At 27.2% G+C, this 25,253-nt stretch overlaps 3 protein-coding genes across 8 annotated transcripts in view; 1 reads left to right on the forward strand and 2 right to left on the reverse strand.

The window, feature by feature from the left end:
* Positions 1-25,253, forward strand: part of LOC123293901 (kinesin light chain) — a 72,754-nt gene that overhangs the window by 39,806 nt on the left and 7,695 nt on the right. For 2 of the 4 annotated variants that reach the window (XM_044874891.1, XM_044874892.1), the window contains 9 exons: positions 779-1,040; positions 10,392-10,704; positions 11,317-11,545; positions 12,057-12,315; positions 12,572-12,776; positions 18,599-18,825; positions 19,700-19,711; positions 20,405-20,563; positions 23,642-24,327. In XM_044874891.1, coding sequence (XP_044730826.1) covers positions 779-1,040; positions 10,392-10,704; positions 11,317-11,545; positions 12,057-12,315; positions 12,572-12,776; positions 18,599-18,825; positions 19,700-19,711; positions 20,405-20,563; positions 23,642-23,794 — 1,819 coding nt within the window. In that variant the 3' untranslated portion in view covers positions 23,795-24,327. Of the gene's footprint in view, positions 1-778; positions 1,041-10,391; positions 10,705-11,316; positions 11,546-12,056; positions 12,316-12,571; positions 12,777-18,598; positions 18,826-19,699; positions 19,712-20,404; positions 20,564-23,641; positions 24,328-25,253 lie in introns of those variants that run through there. The other 2 variants (XM_044874894.1, XM_044874893.1) reach the window with 2 other exon arrangements.
* Positions 4,623-6,045, reverse strand: LOC123293904. The gene is made up of 2 exons (XM_044874900.1): positions 5,757-6,045; positions 4,623-4,914 (listed from the first exon to the last, which is right to left on the reverse strand). Exons 1-2 carry the CDS (start codon positions 6,006-6,008, stop codon positions 4,777-4,779), a joined length of 390 nt encoding a protein of 129 aa, XP_044730835.1. The 5' UTR covers positions 6,009-6,045; the 3' UTR covers positions 4,623-4,776.
* Positions 7,112-9,750, reverse strand: LOC123293903. 3 transcript variants are annotated; one of them, XM_044874899.1, is made up of 4 exons: positions 9,710-9,750; positions 8,700-8,918; positions 7,514-8,117; positions 7,112-7,211 (listed from the first exon to the last, which is right to left on the reverse strand). In XM_044874899.1, exons 2-3 carry the CDS (start codon positions 8,828-8,830, stop codon positions 7,841-7,843), a joined length of 408 nt encoding a protein of 135 aa, XP_044730834.1. In that variant the 5' UTR covers positions 8,831-8,918; positions 9,710-9,750; the 3' UTR covers positions 7,112-7,211; positions 7,514-7,840. The 3 variants fall into 3 exon arrangements, with proteins under 3 accessions (XP_044730834.1, XP_044730830.1, XP_044730833.1); XM_044874895.1 differs by lacking the exon at positions 9,710-9,750 and adding an exon at positions 8,988-9,313; XM_044874898.1 differs by lacking the exon at positions 9,710-9,750 and having other exon boundaries at positions 8,700-9,313.

Raw genomic sequence — 25,253 nt, forward strand, 5'->3', positions numbered from 1 at the left:
CTACCTATCATTTACTTGTACTTTGAAGTGGATGCCAATAAATTGATTTCTAGCTAATGATATAGATGTCCTCCAATTCTAAACGTAACTATTTATACCTAAAAGGTGTAATTTTCCGTCTTCCTCTTGCCTTTAAGTATGAAATCATCCCGGAATTGCGGCCTTTGTTTCATAAAATAGTGTTTCTTCAATTTCATGGTTTTTGCATGAAGAGATATTTTCTTTACTTTTAAGCTACTTGCTTTTGTAAAAAGTTTTGATTTTGAAAATTTATTTGATAATAATCTTTTCATAGAAGATGTAATTAATCAATGAACTCATTGCTTTTAAAGTTTTAATGATGATGCCAGTAAATTTCATCATTCTGTTAATATTTAAATGATTAATAAGCGTTTTGATATAAAAATATTTTGTTTTTTTGTACTAACGTCGACAAAAATCATTTTTAATGATTTTATCAAGTGTTGTTTATTTTTTCTCAAAATAAGTTTAATAATTTATCCATAAAAAAATCGAGCCACTTCGAATAATCCATAGCTTATTCGAAAACTTGATAGTTTTCTTCAGGCTTTTCTATCATCCTCTACTGTTTGGAAAAGGTTATACACTCTATAAGTTATTATATATAAACACATTATTCTAAACTTACCTGTAACTAAAATGTTGCTGCATCTTATATAGGCCGTTGTTTACTTAAAATTTATGTAAAATAAACTTTTAATTTAAATAAAAATAACTTTTAGTTAATTATTAATGTTTATATTTTCTTTTATTGCAGGAAAAAAATAGAACATATCGGAAAGATGACACAAATGACACAAGAAGAAATTATAACAAACACAAAAACTGTGATGCAGGGTTTAGAAGCGCTCAAAAATGAGCACAATAGTATATTACATGGTTTAGCCAGTAGTTTAGAAGCCGCAATGACGGCAATGGAACGTGCTGCACAGACTGGTGATTCAAATGTGATTGAAGAAAAGCAGGGACTTGTTCAAAAATCTATTGATATGATCGAATTGGGTCTTGGTGAAGCTCAGGTATGTAATCCCTTTCACTTAACTAGGACCAAGTAAATAAAAAGACTATAAGTAAATGATGTTTATTCAAGTGATTCCAAAAATTCCTTTTCTTATTATGATGAAAGTCACTAAAAAAGGCAAGTTAGTTCAATCGTATTAAAAATACCGAAACTTCAGTTATACCTGGAAATTTTCTCCTTAGTTATGACCAATTGGGAAATTTTATTGCAGTTAACATATCTAATCAATCTAGTCAGATTAATGCAATCTTACCTGCTAGTTATTTATTAAAGAATTTTACAAATATTGTCACAAGTGGGAAAAAGTAAAAAAAGATTTATTGTTTGTTTGCGGAAGCTATTGAATTTTAAAACAAAGGTTCAATTTGAACTTAACATTTTATACAATTACACACTGTTATGTCTTTGTACCTTTGTTCAAGGAAAACTTCAAACCATTGATTTTTTTCTTTATTGAAATTGAAAATGCATGTTAATATACAGTTTCTGGTTTTAAACACGCCAAGCTATACTATTTTATTTATTTAATTTTTAAATGCATGAAACCAATTAAAGTTGTTAAAACAATTATCTAATCAAATTTGAAGAAATATTTTATACGCATTTTTGTCAGAAAACGTTTGGGTGGGCGGATTTGGACAAATAATAGATTAGAAGCCTAATAGATTAATATACTCCAAATAGTACTACATACATCGAGTATTGACATACTACATCCTTATCCGAACACTCTTTAGTGAAGGATAGAGATATCCCTTTTTATAAATTTTTTTGACCATACCTTTACCTCCGCGTTAACAACTTCAAGCTATTCTCAAAATGTAGTCTTCATTAAATACAATGACATTAGAACATCGTGCCTCATTTTATCTTGAGGCGTTATGAAACCCGTCTTTTTTTTTAACGCGCTATAGTACCTTTCGCGTAACACTGCCGTTTCCCTTATTTTCTGTTCAAAATGGTCTATATTTCTAAATAATAAAAGTAAATTGTCAAATATATACTTTGTTTTGATTATTAGTATTTGAATACGCGTCATTTATCGATTGTATTTAATTTGCTTTTTCTGTAAAATATTCACCAAGATCATAAACCTTTATGTAAAAGTAAACAAAAATTAATGTTCTTTATCGAATAATAATGTTTAATTAACCGTCAAAATTTATTATTATTCAAGATGAAATGCCCCCATAAAGTAGTCATAGTCGACGAACAGTAACACAAACAAATTAGACGGGTAAGACGTTAAATCGGTATAACGCAAAATGTGCTTGGCTGTTTCGACATATATAACGGTTTACAAGATGGGTTCTACGGACCCAAGACCCGATTGTTGCTCATTTACGAACTTGACTTTACTTTTTACGTCCTAACTAAGCTATAAGTATTTCAGCTCGATATCTGTTTTCGTTTTTTAGTTATCGTGTCCACAGATGGGCGAGCAGACATACAGACAACCGGAAATGGATTCTTTTATGAATTTTTTATTTAATTTTATGAACACCTGTACCACGATTTTGTTCGTAGCATCAATATTTTTAAGCCTTACAAACTTGGCACTAAACTTTGTATACCTCGATATATATATATTACATATATACAGGGTGTCATAAACCTGTCGCGCTTTGGCTGCATATACACTGACTGCTGCCGAACAATTCTATGCATTTTACTAGCTATCGGAGCTAAAATCTCTTGATTATTAAGTGTGTTTTGGCCAAATAGTGACCCATGGCTAAAAAGGTTCAAAAAATGGCCACGATACAAAAAAAATCGTATGGTCATAATAGTCTTCCCGAATCAAGTATGTCTTAGATACGAATCTTACAAGACCTAGCGTCTGTTCTAAAGTTATGGTTTCAGCGTCTGTATAAGATTAGATGGTCAGTCACCTTACAATCATTTTAAATTTTGAAGCTAAATTAACAAAATTTGTAACTCTGTTTATCAAAAAGTATATTGTTATTTACCCAAAAAATATTGATAAGACTACCTAAAATATTTTATATTTGAAAATATACATAAATATTGCTGAAACAGTCTGTAACTAAATCACCGTGTAATAAAATAAACAAAGATAGGTACAATTATATATAAACTATTGTTCTTTTGTCCTTTATTATAATCGACATCATAGTCTCAATTCTTACATAACAGAAGAATTATATTATGTGCAAGGATTGGGGGCTTTACATGGTAGTATGAATCGATTTTAATGTTGGTAGTTTGCAAAGCATACTTCTAGTCTTTCTACCTACTTTTACTAAAAATGTGTATATAATATGTACACTGGTTTTTCTCGATGACTCATTCACTGTACTGCGCCAAGACGCGAGGCAACTCCAATGACCGTGGCCTCTTCTTATTTTTTTTTATCTTATCATATTACATTACACTGATATATTTCCCTGTTTTAGAAGTATTCAATGAAATTTTTTTGTTCTTATTTACTTTTTGTTTCTTTTTCTTCATCACCTGTGACGTTCATAGAAATAATGTAGATACAAGTATGAAAGTATATTCTATCTTTATCTAATTTCTTTGAGACAAATGATTGTATCTTTTTTCACTTAAATAATAATAAAGCTTTGTCTAGTGAAACATTCCACAATCATGAAATAATTTCCAACGGTTAAAAGTATGACTACTTAAAAGTAGCCTTCTAGTGGGTCCAATTCAATTCAAGAGCATCCACATTAGGATCGTTTAAAATTCAACGATCGTTTAAAATTGTGGTCCTAAATAAATTCGCCGAATATTTGATCGATTCAATTCAAATTTCAAATTTTCTAAATTCAGAAAATTATCGCCTTCACTAACCTTGTAAAAATATTAAAACTGTTTCTATACACGAAATAGCATTGATTTTATTTTGGCGACACTTTGTCTTGTTATTTTTCTATAAAAAATGTGTACAAAGTGTTTCAAAATGCCCATATTATATTAATTTTTATTTCTAGCGATACTTGGCTGGGTGGTAGAAATAAAGAAGGAAAATTTTAAAACGTGTTTTTCTGTTTAAATTTTTACAGCGCAAAACTCAGAAAAACCAAAAATGAGTGTATTGAATAACTATATACCTATTTTTTCGACTCACAACAACTTCTTGATAATTTGAACATTGTAAGATACACACAAATTAGTTAAAAATTCTATAGCAAAACATAAAAAATAACAGACTAAAGACTCTCAAAACTAGAATAGAATAAACTGCAAAATAATATTAGATCTGAGTGTAATTAACCATTGTAAATGGATATTTTTCCCAATAAATTGTTCAAAAATTGGAGACTTTATAGTTATCTACCTGTTGCAGATATCGATGTGAAAACTAATTTCTAAGAAAAATTTGCATTGTTTATGTGTAATTGTACTTTTACTAATATCTTTTGTTTGTACTTTTATATTAATGCGATATTCTATTCGACCTTCCATACTATTTAAGAGGTCGTAATTTTTAAAGTAGTTGGTTAAAAATAATATTTAATTGCTTGAAGCATAATAAAATAAATTTTTATTTTAGTGTAAATACTTTTATTACATTACATAATCAGTTAAATTTCTTTTTCTTTCATCTAGTTTCATTTTTGATACCTCTCAGATGATTTCAGAGAAAGAAAATATGTCCACATCAATTCAATGATGAATAATATAGATCCAAATCAGGAAGTGATATTCATTTGAGAAGTTTTCATAAATTTGTCCATCGTATCTTATATTTTCTATGTTTATTATTAATTATCCGCCTCACACAGTTTTCTTGACTTACAACTTTTCATTTCAGAACCTGATGCTGGTAGATCGATACTGCTTACACTCATTGCAGGTTCCAATTTTGCGGGACACTTTTTAGATCCACATGGTTCTGTTCTCTGTAAAATACAATTAAATTACTAAATTAGTTTTCGATAGTTTAATATTTATTGTGCGATTTGAGAATTTAAGGTAGTTCCTCCGCGACCGTCCAGTCAAAAAGTTTTGGACTAATACTATCATTCAGTGCATTAACTGTACTATGACTATTATACATATACCATATATTATTTTCAAAAGACTGTAGTTCCTCACTATTGTTTCTAGTATACATATAAGCACACACACTATGACATATGCCTTTAACATTAGTCTTCATATCTTTTCCACAAAAATCATCGCTAAAACGAGTTATTTATTTAAGTTTTTTATCGAAACTATATGGTAAATAATTTTTATTTTTATTTATATATTTTCTAAATATAGTATTCTACATTATATTAGTTTTTCATAGAGATGGTGGACGTCATTCATTGGTAAATAAATATAATATTTGTAAATTTGTGTATTTTTATACACCTCTCCCATGTACACGTACAAATTGCGTCACTTTTAATTGCTAATATCTCATGTATGGCATGGTAAATCATCTTCTAATTTTAACAGCAAGTGTATTATGAATTAAATATTTTATATTCTGAGTTTTGAGAAATTCTTGGAATATCACTTTCGTGTAGGTACTACCTTAAAATTGATTTTGACAAATTCAAAACTTTAATTTAAAAAATTTTTCTTAAACGGCAATTTTTTGCGTGTATGTAATTATACTGGCTGTGACTTGAAACCAATCAATTTTATCAAAAGTAATTTTGTTTGCAACTTGTCTCCATAAGTTGCAAATAGTAGCCAAGCGCTAAAGACTAGACTAGATTTAGTTTCTTTGTAGTATTAATGTACTTACCCTGGGCACGACAATAATAGAACGTGTCTGTTGTGCTGCGCAGACCATTCTACGCTTACGTCGTGATCTTCTTCGTAACAAAGGTACTTTATTACATATTAAGAAATCTCCATGCAAAAGTATAATTGCGATAAGTTCAAGTGCATAAAAAATTATTCTAGGATATTTTTTTGATCCTAGAACTGCATGTAAAACTACCTCAACTGCCGCATGTCCAATTGGAATGAGCATCAACAATTTCTTCGATACCATTGTGATGCATTTATATTAAATTTTTGATAAAAAATTTTAATGAATATCCATATTTGAATTATTTTTCATAAATATATTTTCTTTTTTTAAATTGTTTAGATAAGTAGGAAATATTATACAAAAATTTTGAGCATATTGCCGAAACTGTCTGTTATAAATTTCAAAAATATAAGATTTGTTTTTTATTTTGAAATATGGAAAAAGAACCATAGAAACATATACCGAATTTTGTAAAACAATTTTTATGTATCATGTCAAAAGCTTTACATTCTAATCATTACAAACTTGGGATTAAACTTAAAATACTACTATTTTTCATATATGGGGTATAAAAACACTAATTAACGAGGTGTTCAGAATTCAACCAATTTTTTTTCACATACTAAGAATAGGGTTTCTATTTAATAGTAAGCACTATTGATAAAATTCTGTTAAATTGGGTTTCACAATAGTTCAAGCAATGGAACTACCTTAATCGTTAACGATCAGACTGCAAACGTCAAAGTATTTTTAAAACTTCGTAAATAGTTTATAGTTTTAAAATATTATCGTAATTTTTTTTTGTTTTAAAAATATTTAAGTAAATCTTCCAGGGTCAAGAGTGATTTAAGATTTGTGAGGAAAGTTTAAGATAGTTACAAAATTACTGCCATAATTTTAGCCTGTGTAATAAGAAGGCAGTCTGAATTTTGTTAATGATATTTATTTTCAATTAATAATGACTATGAAAAGATGTTAACGTGAATTTACATAACTTTAGTTTAAGGTGTATTATTTGGTCTATGATACCACTTGCGCCTTAATACAAGCGTAATAATAAAATGTACAAAACCAAGGTTTTAAACCGGAATTAATATTTAAAATTCCTCGAAAATTGTTTATATTTCTTTGAAGCTCACACGGCGATTATTTAGCTAAAGACTGTTGTCTTGCTATTGGTAGAAAATTCTCAAATTTTTTACACTTATTAAGGATATTATAATACAATTTTCATCAAAAGTTGAAATCGATCGATCACCTTTTTAAAATGATTTATTTTCAATTAATAACGATTTTATATAACATGGTTTTACATAAGTTTCTTATAAGTGTATTATAATTTGGTCTGTATCACTTGCACCTTTATCTAAGTAAAATATAATGAAAAATCAACATTTTTAATATTTCAATCCCATATGTCAGCACTCCAGTACATTACACCACCTAGTAACACATATGAAGCCATAAGAGAAAGTATACGCAACGAAAGTTTAAGATGGTTACTTTTGGATACACTTTCTTCATATGTTCTTTTTGGATACACTTTTTACATTCAATGTAAGTAAAAAAAGATATACTTTTATAGTACTCTTTTTTATTCACACTGATTATAAAAAGTGTATACAAAAATAAGATAGCGATGTAAGGGATTTATTCCCTTAGTTCTGGTCTGAATAATAAGATCACAGCTTGGATTTTTTTTTTACAAACTTAGACTATACTAAAAACATTGAGTTTGGTCTTACCGGTATGGCCATAGGATGTAACTTTCAGGGTTACTTCGGACGTCTTTTAGACTTTTAGCTGTCATACTTCTAGTAATCATATTTGAAAGATTAAAACTATTTGCATATTTTTTTAAATGATTTATTTTCAATTAATAATGACTGAAAAGTTGTCAGCATGAATGTACATAACTTTTGAATATAGGTGTATTATTTCGTCTGTAAGACTTGCACCCTTTATACAATAAAATAAACAATCAACATTTTTAATAGTTGAATCCCATAATTTACCACTCTACCTTCTTTTTACCTTTTTATCCTCTTTGGGTTTTTACGTTTCTACGTAGATTACCGTTTCCTTTTTTTCTTTTCATCCTCGTTTGATGGTTGTACTTGTTTGAATGCGTTGGGATACCGCCGAAATATAAATAAAGGTTTACGCTTCTTTTTTCCATTCTCTTCAATAACTGTAACAACATATTTATCTTTTTTCTTATACATTTTTTTCTTATTTGCAGCATCTTCTTGCTCTTCCTTCTGTTTTCTCTCTGTGTCTTTCACATCCTGTGCCCAATCAAAAACTAATTCTTCCAAAAAAAGACCAAGTAATCCACCCATTTCAAAACTGTATAAAAGATAATGATTCAGTTTAGCGATTACTTTTAAAAAGAAAATGATGAAATTTTTTTTACGCATAGATACAGCACTTCTAAAATACAAAAATATTTTTTAAAAACGCAAAAAACTGCCTTGTTTTGTTAAGAAATCAGTTCGTTATTTCAAAGCCACTTTGCCACTTGCTTGTATGTCTATCATAGAATTAATTCAGTAAACATGGCACAGCCAATAAAAGTGTAACTATTTCGAAAAATGTAAAACTAAGTTTTTTGTAAGTTAGCCATGCAGGAATCTTTCCTGAGTCTATTAAAAAATGATACCCTTCAGTCTCATTTTTTATATTTACGACGAAACTAACTTCACAAGAAATTACTGTTGAACGACATTTTACACTTAGTTCACCTATTCGAGCCATTTTATGCTGAGAAACTACCCTCTTATCTTTCAACACACTAAAACATCTAACTTTCACTTGCTACACTTTGATGTTGTGAAGTTTAGCAAAATGTTACTTTACTTACACTCTTTACGAAGTGATCTAAAATCATTTTTCCCAAATGATTTAACTTATGTCGTTAGCTAAACTTACCTGTATAAAACTGATCGCGGTTCATAATCGGTGTCATTGTAGTAGTACAAAATTCCTTCAATACATGCATGAAGAATTGGTATTATTAGACCAAATCGAAATTGTCCAAATCTGACAGTACACAATGACATTTTATTGAGGTATTTTTCGTGATTTTAATTGAAAATAAATCATTTTTTAAAATTGCCTAGTTCTTTTTACCAGTTCTCAGCATTTCAACTAAAAGTCATTAGTTATTATTTATTTTTATTCTTAATTTACTATGGAAACGTAGTTTTCGTTTTTTACTTTTTCATCGAAATTGATTGGCATACAAATGTCCATATATTCTCAAAAATCATCCAATAGTCCTCCAAATATATGCCCGCATGTGTTCACTCCTCTCCACCGTGGAAAAATGTAATAATTTGTATATACAGTTGTATTTGCAGTTGCAGTCGAAGGATCTTTGTCAACTTGATTTCTTTCAAACCACAAACCTCCTAACAATACTAGGAATACACACAATACTTCACTTGTAATTGGATAAAGTACATCATCAAGTATTTCTTCCTCCAAATCTTCGTCCATAAAGATCATATCAATAACTAGATGCACAGCCACAAATGCCAAATAAATCATTATTTCCTGTTTTTGTTCTATCCAAATTTTGAAAAAATTTGACAATGTATGGACATTTGATGCCTTTCAATGACAGTTAAATTAATACGTATTTCATACAGAATAAAATTCACAGCCAACGTTACAGTTTTAAATTATAATACTTATGTTAGTAGGGATTAGGTACTAACTTTCGGAGTTACAAATTATTTTCGAGAACTAGGCTAACCTGTTTGATTTTAAGAAAATTTTGTTTCTGGGTTAGGCGGAGGGTTATTGGCTGTACATTATAAAATTATTTTCGGAATGTGCAGGATAATATAAAATAGTATACAGGCCAGTAAAAATACAATTTTACATCGCTCTAAATTACCGATCCGATTTTTTTTATAAGGGTTAGGATCACTTACTCAGTATAAAATCACAAAATGCTGACAGATTCCGGGAGAGCTTCAAACGCCATCCTTTTGTTTTTGGTCAATATCTCGAAAAACACTTGAGGACAAAAGTCATAGAGACTATTATTGTAGATAATAAAATTTCGCATCTTCGGTTTCACATAAACTTTTTTTGTAAAATCTAACGCTTACGATTTATGACTGATTTAATGAACAAGTTTTTTTATCCCAACCGATAAATCTTATAATATTGGTTTAATCAATAAAATGCATCTATTTTTAAACATCTATCTATTCTCCACAACCTTTATTTGAAACTATTTTCTAACGTCCATACCTTTCGAGCTATAAGACGTTTAATGTCGGACTGCAAGTTTTAAAATTTCAAGGTATGCATAGAGTGTAATGGTTCAAATTCAACAAATAATCTGGATACAGAAGATAACCAAATGATTTTGTATCCAATTATTCCACATGCAAGCCCTGCAGTTTTCACTAAAATTATTTGTACTTAGGCGATTTATATATCCCCTTGATTGGACATGTACGAATCATTATAAACATGCCTTAGTTTTAAATTAACAATTTCGAATTTTAGTATAATTAATGCAACTGAATTTTATTTTTATTATTATTTTCATTCATTTAGCTTGATATTTTTTAAATTATTAAAATTTTTTTTTTCCTTAAATAGGTAATGATGGCTCTTGCATCACATTTACAAATGGTTGAAGCCGAAAAACAAAAATTGCGCACACAAGTTCGAAGGCTTTGTCAAGAAAATGCTTGGTTACGTGACGAATTAGCAAATACTCAACAAAAATTACAAGCTTCAGAACAAGCTGTGGCTCAATTAGAAGAAGAGAAAAAACATCTCGATTTCTTATCATCAATTCGTCAATACGATCAAGATATTGCGGAAGATCAGTCGGATAATAAACAAGATAATAAAAAGGATGATCCAGTTGTTGATTTGTTCCCGGATGATGAAACTGAAGAAAGAAATAGTAAGTTTTGTTTTATACCTACATAATGTTTTTTTATAAGACCTCTCAAGCATGAAAGTACTGAATTCCCGAATACTAACTAGTTTTAATTATCTTCTTTTTTCAAATACAACTTTTCTATGTATCGACAGAGAGCATATTAGGCGGAGGGGACAGATAAATCGATCGCAGCACTTGTCATCTTACAAAATTTACAATAAATTATGCATTTTGTTTAAAATATAACTAATTTTCATTTGTTTACATGTGGTATAGTAAATGTCAAATTAAAATTATTGAAAAATAACAATTAATTAAACTTGTTGCATTACAAATTGTGAAAATAAGAGACGAAATTGCATAAATAATATTTTTTATATGTAAATTAACATAATTACTTATTTAAATTTGTTAAAAAATTTAAAGCATGTATATAATACATAGACTTATAGAATTGTTTCTGAAGTTTTTTCGAGTTATTTGCATTTATTAGATCCAAAAAATACCCGATACAAAACCATAATTCTATGGAGTTAGTTTGATAAGGATATTTTTATCCAGAAAATGTAAATTATGTCCCCATAAATATATTGAGCCATTAGTAAAAACTAATAGTTTTTTTTTCTATTTTAGCTATGTCTCCTACTCCCCCTAGCCAATTTGCACAACAAGTGAATGCAGGCTATGAAATTCCAGCTAGATTACGAACATTACATAATCTTGTTATTCAATATGCATCACAAGGCCGGTATGAAGTAGCTGTACCACTGTGTAAACAAGCTTTGGAAGATTTAGAAAAAACAAGTGGTCATGATCATCCTGATGTTGCAACAATGCTTAATATCTTAGCATTAGTGTACAGGTAATAATTTTTTTTTACTTTCGAATGCAGTGAAAAACAGATAGTGATTGTGGTGGTTAATAGTTTTAAAAGATTTTCGAATTTCATCTATGAAATAAATATTAAACTATAGAACAAACCGTCTTCAAGACACGAGACACCTAAAAAATTGTCAAGTGACTAAACGGTAGAAAAATACGTCAACCTAAAATTGATGTATCGCCTAAAGCAAAAGAGTTTGATAGTTTTTGTTCTGCATTTTCGAAGATAACATTTTTGTGATAGGAAAAGTTGTTTTAAAGTCTTTTGACGTCATTTGTGACGATTAGGTAGTTTTAAAGATATTATGTTAAAAAGTTCATTAATTGACAACCTTAAAAATACTGAATGATTCAGTTTGTTACTTGTTACAAACATATCTGAAATACTTTCGTTTCTACGTGTAAAATAGTTATGAATATTGTGACTGTGTTTAAAAGAATTTTTATTAATAATTTTAAATATTTAATTGTAATTCAATATATTATTTCAGAGACCAAAATAAATACAAAGAAGCAGCTAATTTATTAAATGACGCATTGACAATTAGAGAAAAAACTTTAGGTGAAAATCATCCAGCAGTTGCTGCAACACTAAATAATTTGGCCGTGCTCTATGGTAAACGAGGCAAATATAAAGAAGCTGAGCCATTATGTAAACGTGCTTTAGAAATCCGTGAGAAAGTTCTTGGCAAAGAGCATCCTGATGTTGCAAAACAATTGAATAATTTAGCGTTATTATGTCAAAATCAGGTTAGTAAATCCATCTATTTAAATAAAATCATAGTCTGTTTCGTCTTTTGCTTCTTAATTTCTTTCTAGTATGTCTAGTAGACATATTAGCAAGTTATTTTATTATATTATTTATGGCCTTGTAAGACTTACAGACTAGGAGTTATTAGCTGAAGCTACCGAGCATCATCACTAGTTTTTTGATAAAAGATTAAAAATTGAATATTGAAATATTAGTATTTTAGGCAATAAAAATATTTTTAATAATTTTTTTAAGGGAAAATATGAAGAAGTAGAACGTTATTATCAACGTGCACTAGAAATATATGAATTAAAATTAGGTCCAGATGATCCAAATGTGGGCAAAACAAAGAATAATTTGGCATCATGTTATTTAAAGCAAGGAAAATATAAAGAAGCTGAAATATTATACAAACAAATATTAACTAGAGCACATGAAAGAGAATTTGGAACAATTGATGGTAAGTTCGGTATTGGATATCCAAAACGAACTGTTTCTTAAACAATACATTAATTTTTTTTTTTTTATAAGTTTTATTAATAAACATTTTTGTTGTTAATTTTTTTGTCAGTTATTTAATTTAATTTTTTTTTTTTGGTACTAATTATAAGTCGTACATTTGATTCTTTTCACTTCTAAATTACGTTCATTCGGAGATCAGTAGTGATAAAATGAAATTTGATTATTTATATTGTATGTAATATTTAAAAATATTATTAAAAGAAAATCAAAACAAAAAATTTGTAAAAGGTGATCAAACTTAGTTTTTGTAATTTTCCTACTGGATAATTGTTGTTTTTCATTATGAAAAATATTGTCACTTGAAAAACCGGGTCTAGAACCTCTACAACAATTAATTCTTTCATTTATGACACATACTTGAACTTCTGTTTGACGAATATTTGTCATAAGAGTTTGAAAGTTTAAAATAATGCTCTTATAAAAAAGCTACCGTTTCTAGCAACATATTTTAATCTCACCAGCATCGTTTTCGCATCTAAACCTTCAATTTCGCGCTAAAAAGATTAATCGGGATCTTACAGCCCTCACCGTTGACAATAATATGTTTTATCGCAATTTTAAACATTCATTTAACTAATCAAAAATGTGTAAAAGTGACGCATCGGATAATAATCTTCTTTGAAAAATGAATTTTTTGTTCCTCTATTTTACGTGTGTCCCATGATCCATTTAGTAAATGTGTTGTTACAAATTAATATTTGACGTTAGGCACTTTCGAGTCAAGGTAACGAGTGGGCCAGATTAAATTTATGATTTTAAGCCGAAGAATAAAAATGTTATCAAAATCGATGAATTAACAAAGATGAATAAAGAATTACTAATCGGACCATAAATGACTCGTATTTTATTTGACTTTTCCGATACATTTCGAGGGTTTTTCTAGGAAGCAGATATCTTTACGGAATTCGATTTTTCGGTCGGAGAATTATAAATCGGACAATAAATGGCAGTTATTTGATAAAAATTTTTCGAGTAGTGTTTACAGATTGCTTAATATGTACTATCTCAAGCATAAGAAACTGAAATTAGATCACCTTGTGAAACTCAGATTAGATCAATTTTATTGGTTTAGTTATACGATCACAAAATTATTTTATACGCATAATAATTAATTTTATGAGTATCTTAGAGAGATGAAACTGTACGATTCCTTGATTCTTTACGCAATGGAAATGTTTGCTCGTATTTAGTTTTTAATTAATTTCATTTTATTGAGTATGATCTTATTAGTTTTTAAAGTAAAGTTATTCAAATGTACGCGAAAATTTATTCCGGGCTAATTTAAACTGATAAATTATAAAACTAAATTTAATTTATCGATAAAAGTTTTTTTTATTTTGTAAGGAATTCTTATAACATTATAATGTTGTTTGAGAACCAAAAATTTCTAAATTAGCAATATCTATAGTGACTTTGCATTCCCTCATGTGAAAATGTGATTAATTTGTTAGTGAATAAAAGTACTATTTAGTTAAATTATTATATTTTGTTAATGTTAAAAAATTTATTTATTAATTTTCTAAATTAGAATTTGGTTTTTCATTAAAATTAATAATAAATTTAAGTATGTTTTTTTTTTTATGTAGTATAATTTTATCTTAAAGAGTTTAAAATTTAATTATATTTTTTTTAATGGCTAAAAATGGAATTTGCATGTTTTAAGAGAATCCGAATATAGAATTTATAATGCAGCTCAAATTATTTAATTCATTAAAAATGTGTATTTTCCATTTCCTGCTCAAAGCTACAATCATATTCAATTTTCTTCTCAACTTACAGTGAAATAACTGCGATTTTTTCAATTTATTTATATTAAGCTTATTTTCCCATACTAAAAAAATGCAATGAAAACAACGAGAAATATTTAATGTAGTTATCAAAAGACATAAGTTAACTCGAAATAGTTAACTTATGCCATTTAAAATTGACTTATAAACAATAAAATAATAAGTTACAAGATTCCAAATCATATTTAAAACTTTTGTTAAACGCAAAATTAATAATAACTCAAAAAATATTAAAACAGTTAATTTAAAAGTCTGTCTTAAAATAATATAAAATAGTACTATTTTTGCCACCAGTTGGTAAAATGCCTTTGGCATACTTCTGAATAATTTTTATGATCAAATCTGAACGATCATTATACTGTCATCAGGGCTGAATTAATCATATTAAGAACTGGGGTGTGACTCCATTACCAAAAAACAATAACATTAGTAACTTTTTTAATTAAATATCAAATTCAATTTTTCTAGCTTTTAAGTTGGCAAGCTTTTTACTATCTTCTGTTTTAAATATAATTTTGATTCGATACTTATTATGGCCAAATTTACTAATCTCTGTCAAAAGAATTTCCACAAAACAATAATTTTATACAAACTTCTTGCAAAAATTAACTAGCATTTTACTATACGAATTATATAAATTTTCTATTCAATAATAAAGAATAGTAGGTATGCCAAACATTATTATTTTGTTTTAATGTGTTCATTGTTGTCAAATATGTAATAAATCTTTTGCTTATACATCTCAAGGTGATTGTATACACCTGTCTGAGGCACATTTTGTAAACAATATTGTTGCCTATATAGGTATAATAAATGTTTTAGCCCTTTTCAAAACTAATAGCTTGCGCATGGCGTGTGTATGTAGGTATAAGACGATCGGCTGGTGCCCCCTAAAACCCTGCGCCCGAGTAAAGACGGCCCTGACTGTCATAATAACTATTTCAATCAATCAGCATAATCGTTACAAATTATAAGTAATATTACTCGTTGTTTTCTTGAAAACGTTCTAACGAATGTTATTATTTATTTATTTTTTTTTGTAAATCTTTTTATCTACTTTTAAAAATGTTTTATTTTCATTTTATACAATAAAAATTATTTGTTTGATTTGTTATAATTTGGCCACTGTATAGAGGTAGACGTTGTTCCTATTTTATGTTTAAACAAAATCCACTGATCTTATGTGTAATATATTTATTATATGTAATTTATTATTATGATTTTTGATGTGTATTGCATTGAATTTTACGTTGAATATAGCTGATTGGCTTGCATGAATGAGTTTTGTTTTTTTATTTAATTTTATTACTTAGTAATTCTATCACCTAGATACACACGATTATGATACATGTAGATCGTAAGTTAACACAAATTACTCAAGTTCTTAAGAATGAATCTTGTTTAAACCGGATGGCCTTAACTCTTACGAATTAGCTAGTAAGTAGTTAGGAAGAAGTGAATTTCAAATAATTATGAAATTAAATATCGATTCTAACTTACTTGTAAAAAACGGAAAATTAACATTTTATAATCTTCTTGTTCCATTATAATTAATTGGTTTTGATTTCAGGCTATTTGGAACAATCAATAAAAAACAATTTTTATTAAGGGACGATTAAGAAATATATATTTTTTTCTTCTTCATCTCTTAATAATACAAAATTTTATAATATAATTTTGATGGATGAACTATTGATTCCTCTTTTAAAATTAAAAAAAAATAATTGAACAAAATAATAAATTATGAATACTTTAGAATTATATTATAAAATTTTGCATTCATAAGAGCTGAGAATTAATTGAGAATTTATTTCCCTGATGATAACTTACTACCAAGGTCGAAATTTGATTCAATCGAAAATAAATTTTTATATAATAATAAAATCGAGTAATTTTAGTTTGTAATGAAACTACATTTATCATAATCGAACATCATTTGATTTGAAAAACTTATAACATTCGTTTTTCTGTAAATTCATTAAAGGTGATTATAAAAATAAGACTTTTGAAATTTTAAATCAAGTGATGTTTTAAATCAAAATTTAAACGGGATATTAAATACATCAGTTAGTTTCTCCCCACTTTCTTTGATATTAAATTATCAAAGTGATAAAAAAAGTTTAGTGAATTTGTGCGAAAATGAGAAAATTGTGATGATTAATAATTTGTTTTTGTAAAGTACTAATATTTCTGATAATTACTAATTAACGAAAATGTGAGACTCTTGTGTACAAATATTTTGTGAAATCGATCGATGTTTTTTTTAAGTTTTGTGTATTTTTTATTTTTGTTATGTAAAATTAGTAATTACTGGAAAAATTAATAGAACAATTGTGAATTTTTATACTGCTTAATTGCATATAAAAAGTAGGTGACGCTTTTTATTCATCAATTTTGTATTTGTATGTATAAGATGTTTCATTTAAAATTTAGTCCCATTTTTTATTAAAATAATTTTTAATATGTTTATTTATATGTAAAACTAATCTTTTAATATAAAATTTCAATAATTATTAAATGAAACATCTGATATAAGGGTGATCTGCTACAAATGAAATGCATTATTTTCATAGAATAATTACATATATTTTTTTTTTAAATTTTATACAGTGGCTCAAATTTCTTTTTTTGTTTTCCTATGTTATAATTTTTTGTTTTTAAAATTATTCTTCTTTTGGTGTGCTATGACAAAATCATCTGAATGAACATCGTGGGTATCACATAGTTATAACCATGTGGTGCATATTGTTACACGAAATAAACATGTGAAGTTAGTCGTAATTCACAAGATGACATTCATCACTAAATAAAATGAGATATACGCAACGAATATACGAATATTACACATAGTGAAATTACATATTATACACAATTAATATAATATTTCAGTGTTTGGAAAGATAGCAATGCACTTGGTTGTCTTATTTTGCACAACGATAAAATTATTAGCAAATACACATACATCTCGCAAAAATTATCTTTATAGTATACTTCATTTAATGTACATCTTCCGTTTTTATAATTATTTGAAATGTTTAACATTGTTGCTTTTGGTATACCCTTCAGCTTGGTATACCCTTCAGCTTGTTAATTTCGGGAACAAATAATTCAGGTGGGATCAAATTTGATAATTGCCAAACGGCAACACTTCTCATGGATGAAAATAATCCACAAAAATCAGGCAAACAAATTTGGATTGGCAATTGTCAGAGTCACCTTTTTAACTTTTTCGATATTATGTTGGGTTGAAGAAGTTGGATTGTTTCCAATACTATCACGGTCTACCTTGAATGCTTTATATCAGCCGTTTTCATTTTTATTGTGTCATCTTTGTAATTATTTAACAGAATGTACAATAGTAACAGACCAAAGAAGAATAATTTCTAGAAAATGTACGTAAAGATCAATCAAATCTGACATAATTTAATCATCTAAAATAAAATATCACACAATCTCTGATGTGTATGTATATGGATATCATTTATTCTTTTAATAAATTAAAAAAGAAAAAAATGTATTATACTGGATAGATTTTGGTACGAATGCCAGAATTTTGTTAAAGAGAATTATTAAATCACCTGATTCATTAATATCTAGAAATTTCATACTTTTTTTTGTACATATACATCACTTTTGTTTTGATGTAATGCGTTTCATTTGTGTTGGGCCACCCTATATGACAAGGATAATATCACTTAGAATGAAAGACAAATTGAAAAACGATAAAATATTTACATTTATTACTTTTAGACTTAATCCAAATCATTAACCAAATAAGACATTATTTACCATTATAAGAAAAAAGTATAAGGAAGTCGTTTTTCATCTTGGCGCTTCAAATATATTCAAATCAGCAATTAAACAAAGTGTTACATTTGTTTTTAGTAAATTTTGTAACACTTTGTATTTTGTTATACAATTTTTACGGTAAAAAAAATGACAGTTAATTAAAGATTAAATATTTTTAATTTAGGTGACAACAAACCAATTTGGCAAGTGGCCGAAGAACGTGAAGAAAATAAGCACCGTAACAAAGAAAATGCCCCTTATGGTGAATATGGAGGATGGCATAAAGCGGCAAAAGTTGATTCACCAACAGTTACCACAACATTGAAAAATTTAGGTGCATTGTATCGTCGTCAAGGCAAATATGAAGCTGCTGAAACTTTAGAGGATTGTGCTTTGAGAAGTAGAAAAGAGGTTTGTAATAAATTTTTATATTAACAGGCAATAAAAAAATACTTTTTAAGAAAAATCGATTTAATGTGATCAATTATTTAACTCTTTATAAAATAATTTGCCAGATAACTTGCGTATAGAATGCTTATAACGCCAATTCAACGGCAGTCTTAATATAACTAACTGACTAGCAGTTTTATACGTTGAAGCGACTCGTTCGTTATTTTTTTACTATAGTAAGCCCCGGCGGTTGTTACTTTAACAGCACCCGTACACAAGCAGGCTTAAAATCTACTTTCTTGTAATTTTTTTTTTTTTTTTTTGTACGGAAGTTTGCATACTACATTTCGATGTTGATTCATCAACATATAAAATAACGTATTTTATACGTTTTAAAAGCTTGGAAAATATTACATTTTTTTAATTTTCTACGAGTCTTGGTAGTTAATTGACTTCCATAAATAGTTTCCTAAATCTTACAAAACTTTTTATTATCTATTCTTTAACAATCATGAAACCTAAAAAATGCATCTATTATAAATGGATTGGAATTAATAAAAATAGCCAACGATAACAATATTATTTCATTACCTCGATAATTTTATTTGTTGTAAATGATACGAGTACCCAAATTACATTTTTTCGATTTTTTGAAAACAAAATTTATAAAATTCTTAATTGCTTTACGTTAGCGTTAATTTTTAAAAATATTGCATGTTTCTGCGCGGCTTAAATTTAGCAGCAGCAGTATTAGAAAATAAATATTTTTATGAATAAGGAGTTCATTAGTTTTTTTCAAAATTTAATCAGTAATTTATAATAAAATATTTATTTTCTTCATAAATAATTTGCATTTAGCATAACTAATTTTATTAAAATTTTTTTAATGCGGCAGCATGTGCAACAAGTAAGTGATATTCGATTACTTAATTATTTAGCTTGAGTGCAATAATTGCGAAGCCATTTTCAGCTTTAAAATTTATTGCTTTATGTTTTGATAATATCGGCATTGTACGAATTTTTTTTCTAAATTTTTTATCAGCTAAAATCAGTTATAAAAAGGCGATTTGTATATAAAAATATGATGAATTTTGTTGTTTTTACCAAAATAATCTTCGAAATTTGGGTTAAATAATCTTTAATTCGGCAGTTAACATATTAAAGTGGAAAACTTCTTAATTATTTATTTCGAATTTTTGTATTTTTAATAGAAATCGGAAATGTATAAGGTATTAAATTGGAATATTTCCCAATTATCTTTATATATAAAAAAGCTTCTGTATGTTTGTATCCGCAAAATACAAAAAGTAGTCGATGGATTGACTTGAAATTTTGGCTAGTCGTTGCATTTTTACCCAAGAGTGTTTATACATACGTATCTCAGTTTGATTATATTAAAAGCATACAATGGGGTCGTTTAATAAAACAACTTGATTACTGATATATTAACGCATTTTAATTTCTGTTTTTTTTCCATCATAATAATACCAAAATAATAACAAATCATGCTAGAAAAAAATTAAATTATATTCATAGTTTTTGTTTATATTTGTCTTTTTAGTTTCTATTATTACTAAACAAAATTTCCGTTGTTGTTTAGGCTTTAGATATAGTTAAACAAGCTAAGGTCGCTCAAATATTGGGAAATTCTGCCGATGGTGAAAAACGTCGTCAGAGTAGCACATCTAGCTCGAAAGACAAACATTCTAGACGAGGTTCCCGCGAAAGTATTGATTCAATGCAGTACGATGGTGAAGAGGTGAGTACCATGATTATATTTACATTAATATGGAAATTTTTGTATTCAGCAGATGGAAAGTGTGATTCAAGTTTGTGGGAATAGTTATTTTATTTTATTTTCAAAATTTGTCTATCTTTTTCTTGTAAGTCCAGAAAATAAGAGATTTTAAATGTTATATTAGTTTCTTTCTCTTAGTGTCTTCAATTAATCGAGAATAAGTTGGATCTGAAAGTTCTATTATTGGATCATAAAATTCTATTCTTGAAAAACGAATTCACACTTGGAAAATTATCGATTTCACTTATATTAACGACTTTCCAATCTGAACACAAATATTATGAATAAGTTGATATAAAAATTTAAGATAAAAAAAATGAAATATAAGAGAAAATTTGTAAAATTGTAAATATAAATATAATTAGTATTAAGAAATATCGACGTGGCACTATAATTTTAGCAAAATTAAGTCAAGAACTGCCACGTTCTTTTTAAATTACTCTATTTGGTTTTATAATTTTATTTTATATAGTCATAAAGTGACTTTGTTTAGCACAATTTTTAGATTATAACGGCCGTATTATTAATATGTTCCATATGTATGATTAAAATATCCTCCTAATGTGAACAAACAAATCTCAAATTCACATTACAACTTTTTCTTCCCTAGCGCCACATAGGCCATTTATTGAACCTTTATTTTACTAATTAAAAGTTCCAATTTATCAGATTAACTGCCACATAAGTTTATTATGAGGATTGAGTCATTTGGTATGACGCAATGAAACGCAAATTGGAGTTATTATGTCATTTTAAAAAAAAGTTCTTAGGAAGCGTTTGAAATGTGCCAAAAATGTAAAAATATTGCTATTAATTTTTTTAATATTTTCATTGGAATTGTTCGTTGTTAATAATAATGCAGGCAATCTTGCAATATATGATGTCTTACAATAAATGTGTAAATTTTAAATAGCAAAACAATTTAGTTTTGCTAAAGTTTGTATCCGTTAAACGATTAGTTGAATTGAAGCCATTTGATACGACAGAATATATCATTATAAAATGGAGACGTAGTGGCCCAAATGAAAGCGTCTTTATTCTTCAGGTCGTAGTTTGTTTGATTTAATCGCCTAAACGCCTAGCGTCTTAATGAACACTCGACTTTAATTTTATAATGTTTACAAATTTTCTCTACATTGATTTATTGATTAGTTAACTGAATACTAGTTAAGTAATACATAAAAAAGGGTGTATTGTGGTGTAAAAATATTGGCTGGTTAATACAGCTGCGCTATAATAGACGGTAGGTATTTTGTTGAAAAATGCGTTATTTTTGGGACCTTAGTAGCTGTGGCACGGACACGTCAGCATAGAAAAACCGTACGTATCAATCCTACGGTGACTGGCATTAATCTAATTCAATCACACAATCACTCTCTTCTTTAATATTTTTTATTTTGTTTAATTTTGTAATATTTTATTATTTGATTTTTTATATTTATCAAAAAATACACAAAGATTACAAAAGCAACATATCAACTCCATATTACATTGAAAGTAGTGTTATTTTTGTCAGTTTTTTTTTGCACTTAATCTTCTTTCTTTTAGCACTCTATCGAGTTACTAATACTTTTTTTGGGAATCTAATAATTAAAGGGCTTTGTATAATAATTTCAATAAATTGTTGTAGTTTTTATGGCTGTAATTGATTAAATTTTGAATATGTTTTGAACTTAAAAAAATTGTGACGAAAATATTCATCTCTATATATAAATGTATAGTCCAAATGTATACCAATCTGATTTATCATCTCAAACAATTATACATACTATATTCAAATTTAATCGAAATTATAAAAGAGATTCGTCTGCGGCAATCAAAAAGATTAAACCAGTTTTATTAATAAAAATTATATTTAAAATAACAATAAATATATATTGCTAAGTATTTTGCCTATCTTTATGTTTATAAATCTTTATCGCTTCACAAACATCAACTATTCGAGACTATAGCGGGTGGAGGCTATAGAGAGTTTGAGAGTGCCAACTGTTGAAATAAAATTCAAACTTTGTTGTGTATATATAGTGGGTTCTTATAATTTATTGATGAATTCGATGAAGCGCTAGTTTTTCATGACTACAAGTAAACTGAATTTCTAAATTGCAACATTGAAATAAAATGTAAACTTTTAGATCTAATTTATGTATGTTATTTAATTGCTTACATTAGTAATGTATTCTTGGGTCATACATATTATAGTTCTTCTTTTTGCTGATGTGTAAGATTCTTTACAACGAATTTTGCGTTCCTGAACGTTTTCATTGTCACAAAAAAAAAAAAAAAATTTGATTATGATATAAAGCAACACCAAAAGTAGATGTTTACCAGTTCATTTCGACTGACCTTAGTCGCCCCTTTAAAGTTTTAAACACATGTCACGTATTTTTAGTAGTTATTTATTGAAATTACCTTATAAAAAAAGTGGTATTAGCAAAATTAATTATTCTAAATAAATTTTTGCCAACACCTAAATATATAAAAGTGAAATTCCACAAATTAAAGCTCACTGCAATCAATACAATAAACTGTTGATTGTTATTTTAAACATTTCTTGTTAACAAAACAAGCTGAATACACCACGTGTTCAAAATGGACTAAAATTTATCACAAAAATTTCTTTAAAACACTATGTGCTTCCATAAATATCATGTCGATTTTCCCCGAATATTATGTATTATCATTTTGTTGAGATGGTAAAATAGAAATGTGGATGAAATATATTGTACAAGTGTTCAAAGTTGTTAACTTATTGCCTGCATTTATAGTTCTGGATTCAGATAAACATTACATTGCATTTTAATAAACTGAAGCCCCGGAAAACATACAAAATTCGAAGTAGGGAGGTTATCACTATTTCAATTCTCCAATAAATCCCAAGTCGAATGAATGTCTGAAAATTTTTAGACTGCATTATGTTGAAATAAAACAATGATGTATGTTGTAGTAAATTTTTTTAAATTTAGATAAAAATATTAATAGGCTAATGATAATTTAGAAGGCACTTACAAAAATATTTAGATGTTTATAATTTTGTAACAGTCAAATTTTGGCAACACGAGCGCAACTGCTACTACGCGTACTACAAATGAAACTGAACGAACTGGTATCAAAAGTAAATTTTTCCAAGTATTTGGAATCAACTCATCGCCACTATCCAAGTCAAATTCATCAAATTCTACTTCACAATCTTAACATTTGCGGTTATTAATTTAACAATTTTTATTAAATTGTTGTTAATTGCTACTAAAATTTAGTATTAAAATTTTTATCTACTATTAGTTTTATAATTTTTTTTCTTTAGAGAATACTTAATAGAATTTTACAAACTCTTGGAAAAATAGCGAATTATTCGGGATATATTTAGTAGACAGTACAAGCAACGTAAACAAGTGATAAGTAAAGTTAAATAATTAAAAGAAATGTGAATGAAAAGAATATTAGAACCATATTAAGAACGGCAACAGACATACAAATCTAAAAAAGAATTGTATCGCCCAATACGATTTTGGATGAAATAGTTTTTTATAGGTTGCTTCAATCACAAATAAACAAACCTCAAACCTGTTCGTTTTCAAATCGATATTTCAATAAGCTTTGATTTATTTGTGTGCCCATTTACATATATATTTTAATATTTCACCCAAGTTCGCGTTAGTAAATTTGTTATTACGACTCTGTTAAAAAAGTATCAAGAATAAATTTTTTCTGTTGTAATAATTTATAGGCTGACTTTTTATCTACATTTTTAGTCTGAAACTTGCCATGCAGATAAATGAAACATTTAATTTAGTTCCTTGAGTTTGAAAATTCTATAATTTTTTTAAAAAGGGCATATCGAATTAAAAAAGTGCCAAATAAAAAAAATAATATAATAAATTTGTTAAATTGCTTTATATTAGCACAAATTTTATAATATTTAAATAAAATATTTTTTATATACTTTAAAATTGTTGCAACGATGTTAATAAATTTAATAATATTATTTTATAAGTAATAATGATGAATTCTTGTGCTTTTGAAAAAAGAAATACAAAAAAATGCTTCCTGAAAAAAATATTAAAGTACATTTTTATGTTTTTAGGACATCTTTTTTTTTATAAAAAATAGTTTCACTTATTTAAAAACCAAAATTTTTGTTCACGAAAGTTGTTCAAAACAAAAGATACCTCTGCCATGTTCGTATTATAAAAATTATTTAATAAGTATTAAAATGAAAATTATTTAAAAAAATTTGTTTCCAGTTTGAATTTTCTCATTCTGGTGACGATTTTTTAAGTACTCCAAAGCGATTATATTTGAGATTTTCTCCAAAAATTTACACTTAAAATAAATTTATTGAATATTGAATATTGATATTAAAAAAAAAAAAATTAATTTAACATAGTATTTTAATATTAAAAACATTATTCAATATACATATTTTATTCAGAAGAGAAAAAAATTCACATAGAAGCAATTACATCTTACCTTATAGCTTAAGACTATTTTTTTAATTTCTTGATTCATATAGAAGCAATTACATTTTACCTTATAGCTTAAGACTATCTTCCGATTGGAAACAACTTATTGGGATTGTTTTATGGTGGGGATAAACTATATTATTGATTAGAATGCTATACACAGGAAATCTATTAAATTATTTATCTTTCGT

The sequence above is a fragment of the Chrysoperla carnea genome, chromosome 2 (genome assembly GCF_905475395.1).
Source record: "Chrysoperla carnea chromosome 2, inChrCarn1.1, whole genome shotgun sequence".
NCBI classification, from domain to species: Eukaryota; Metazoa; Arthropoda; class Insecta; order Neuroptera; family Chrysopidae; genus Chrysoperla; species Chrysoperla carnea.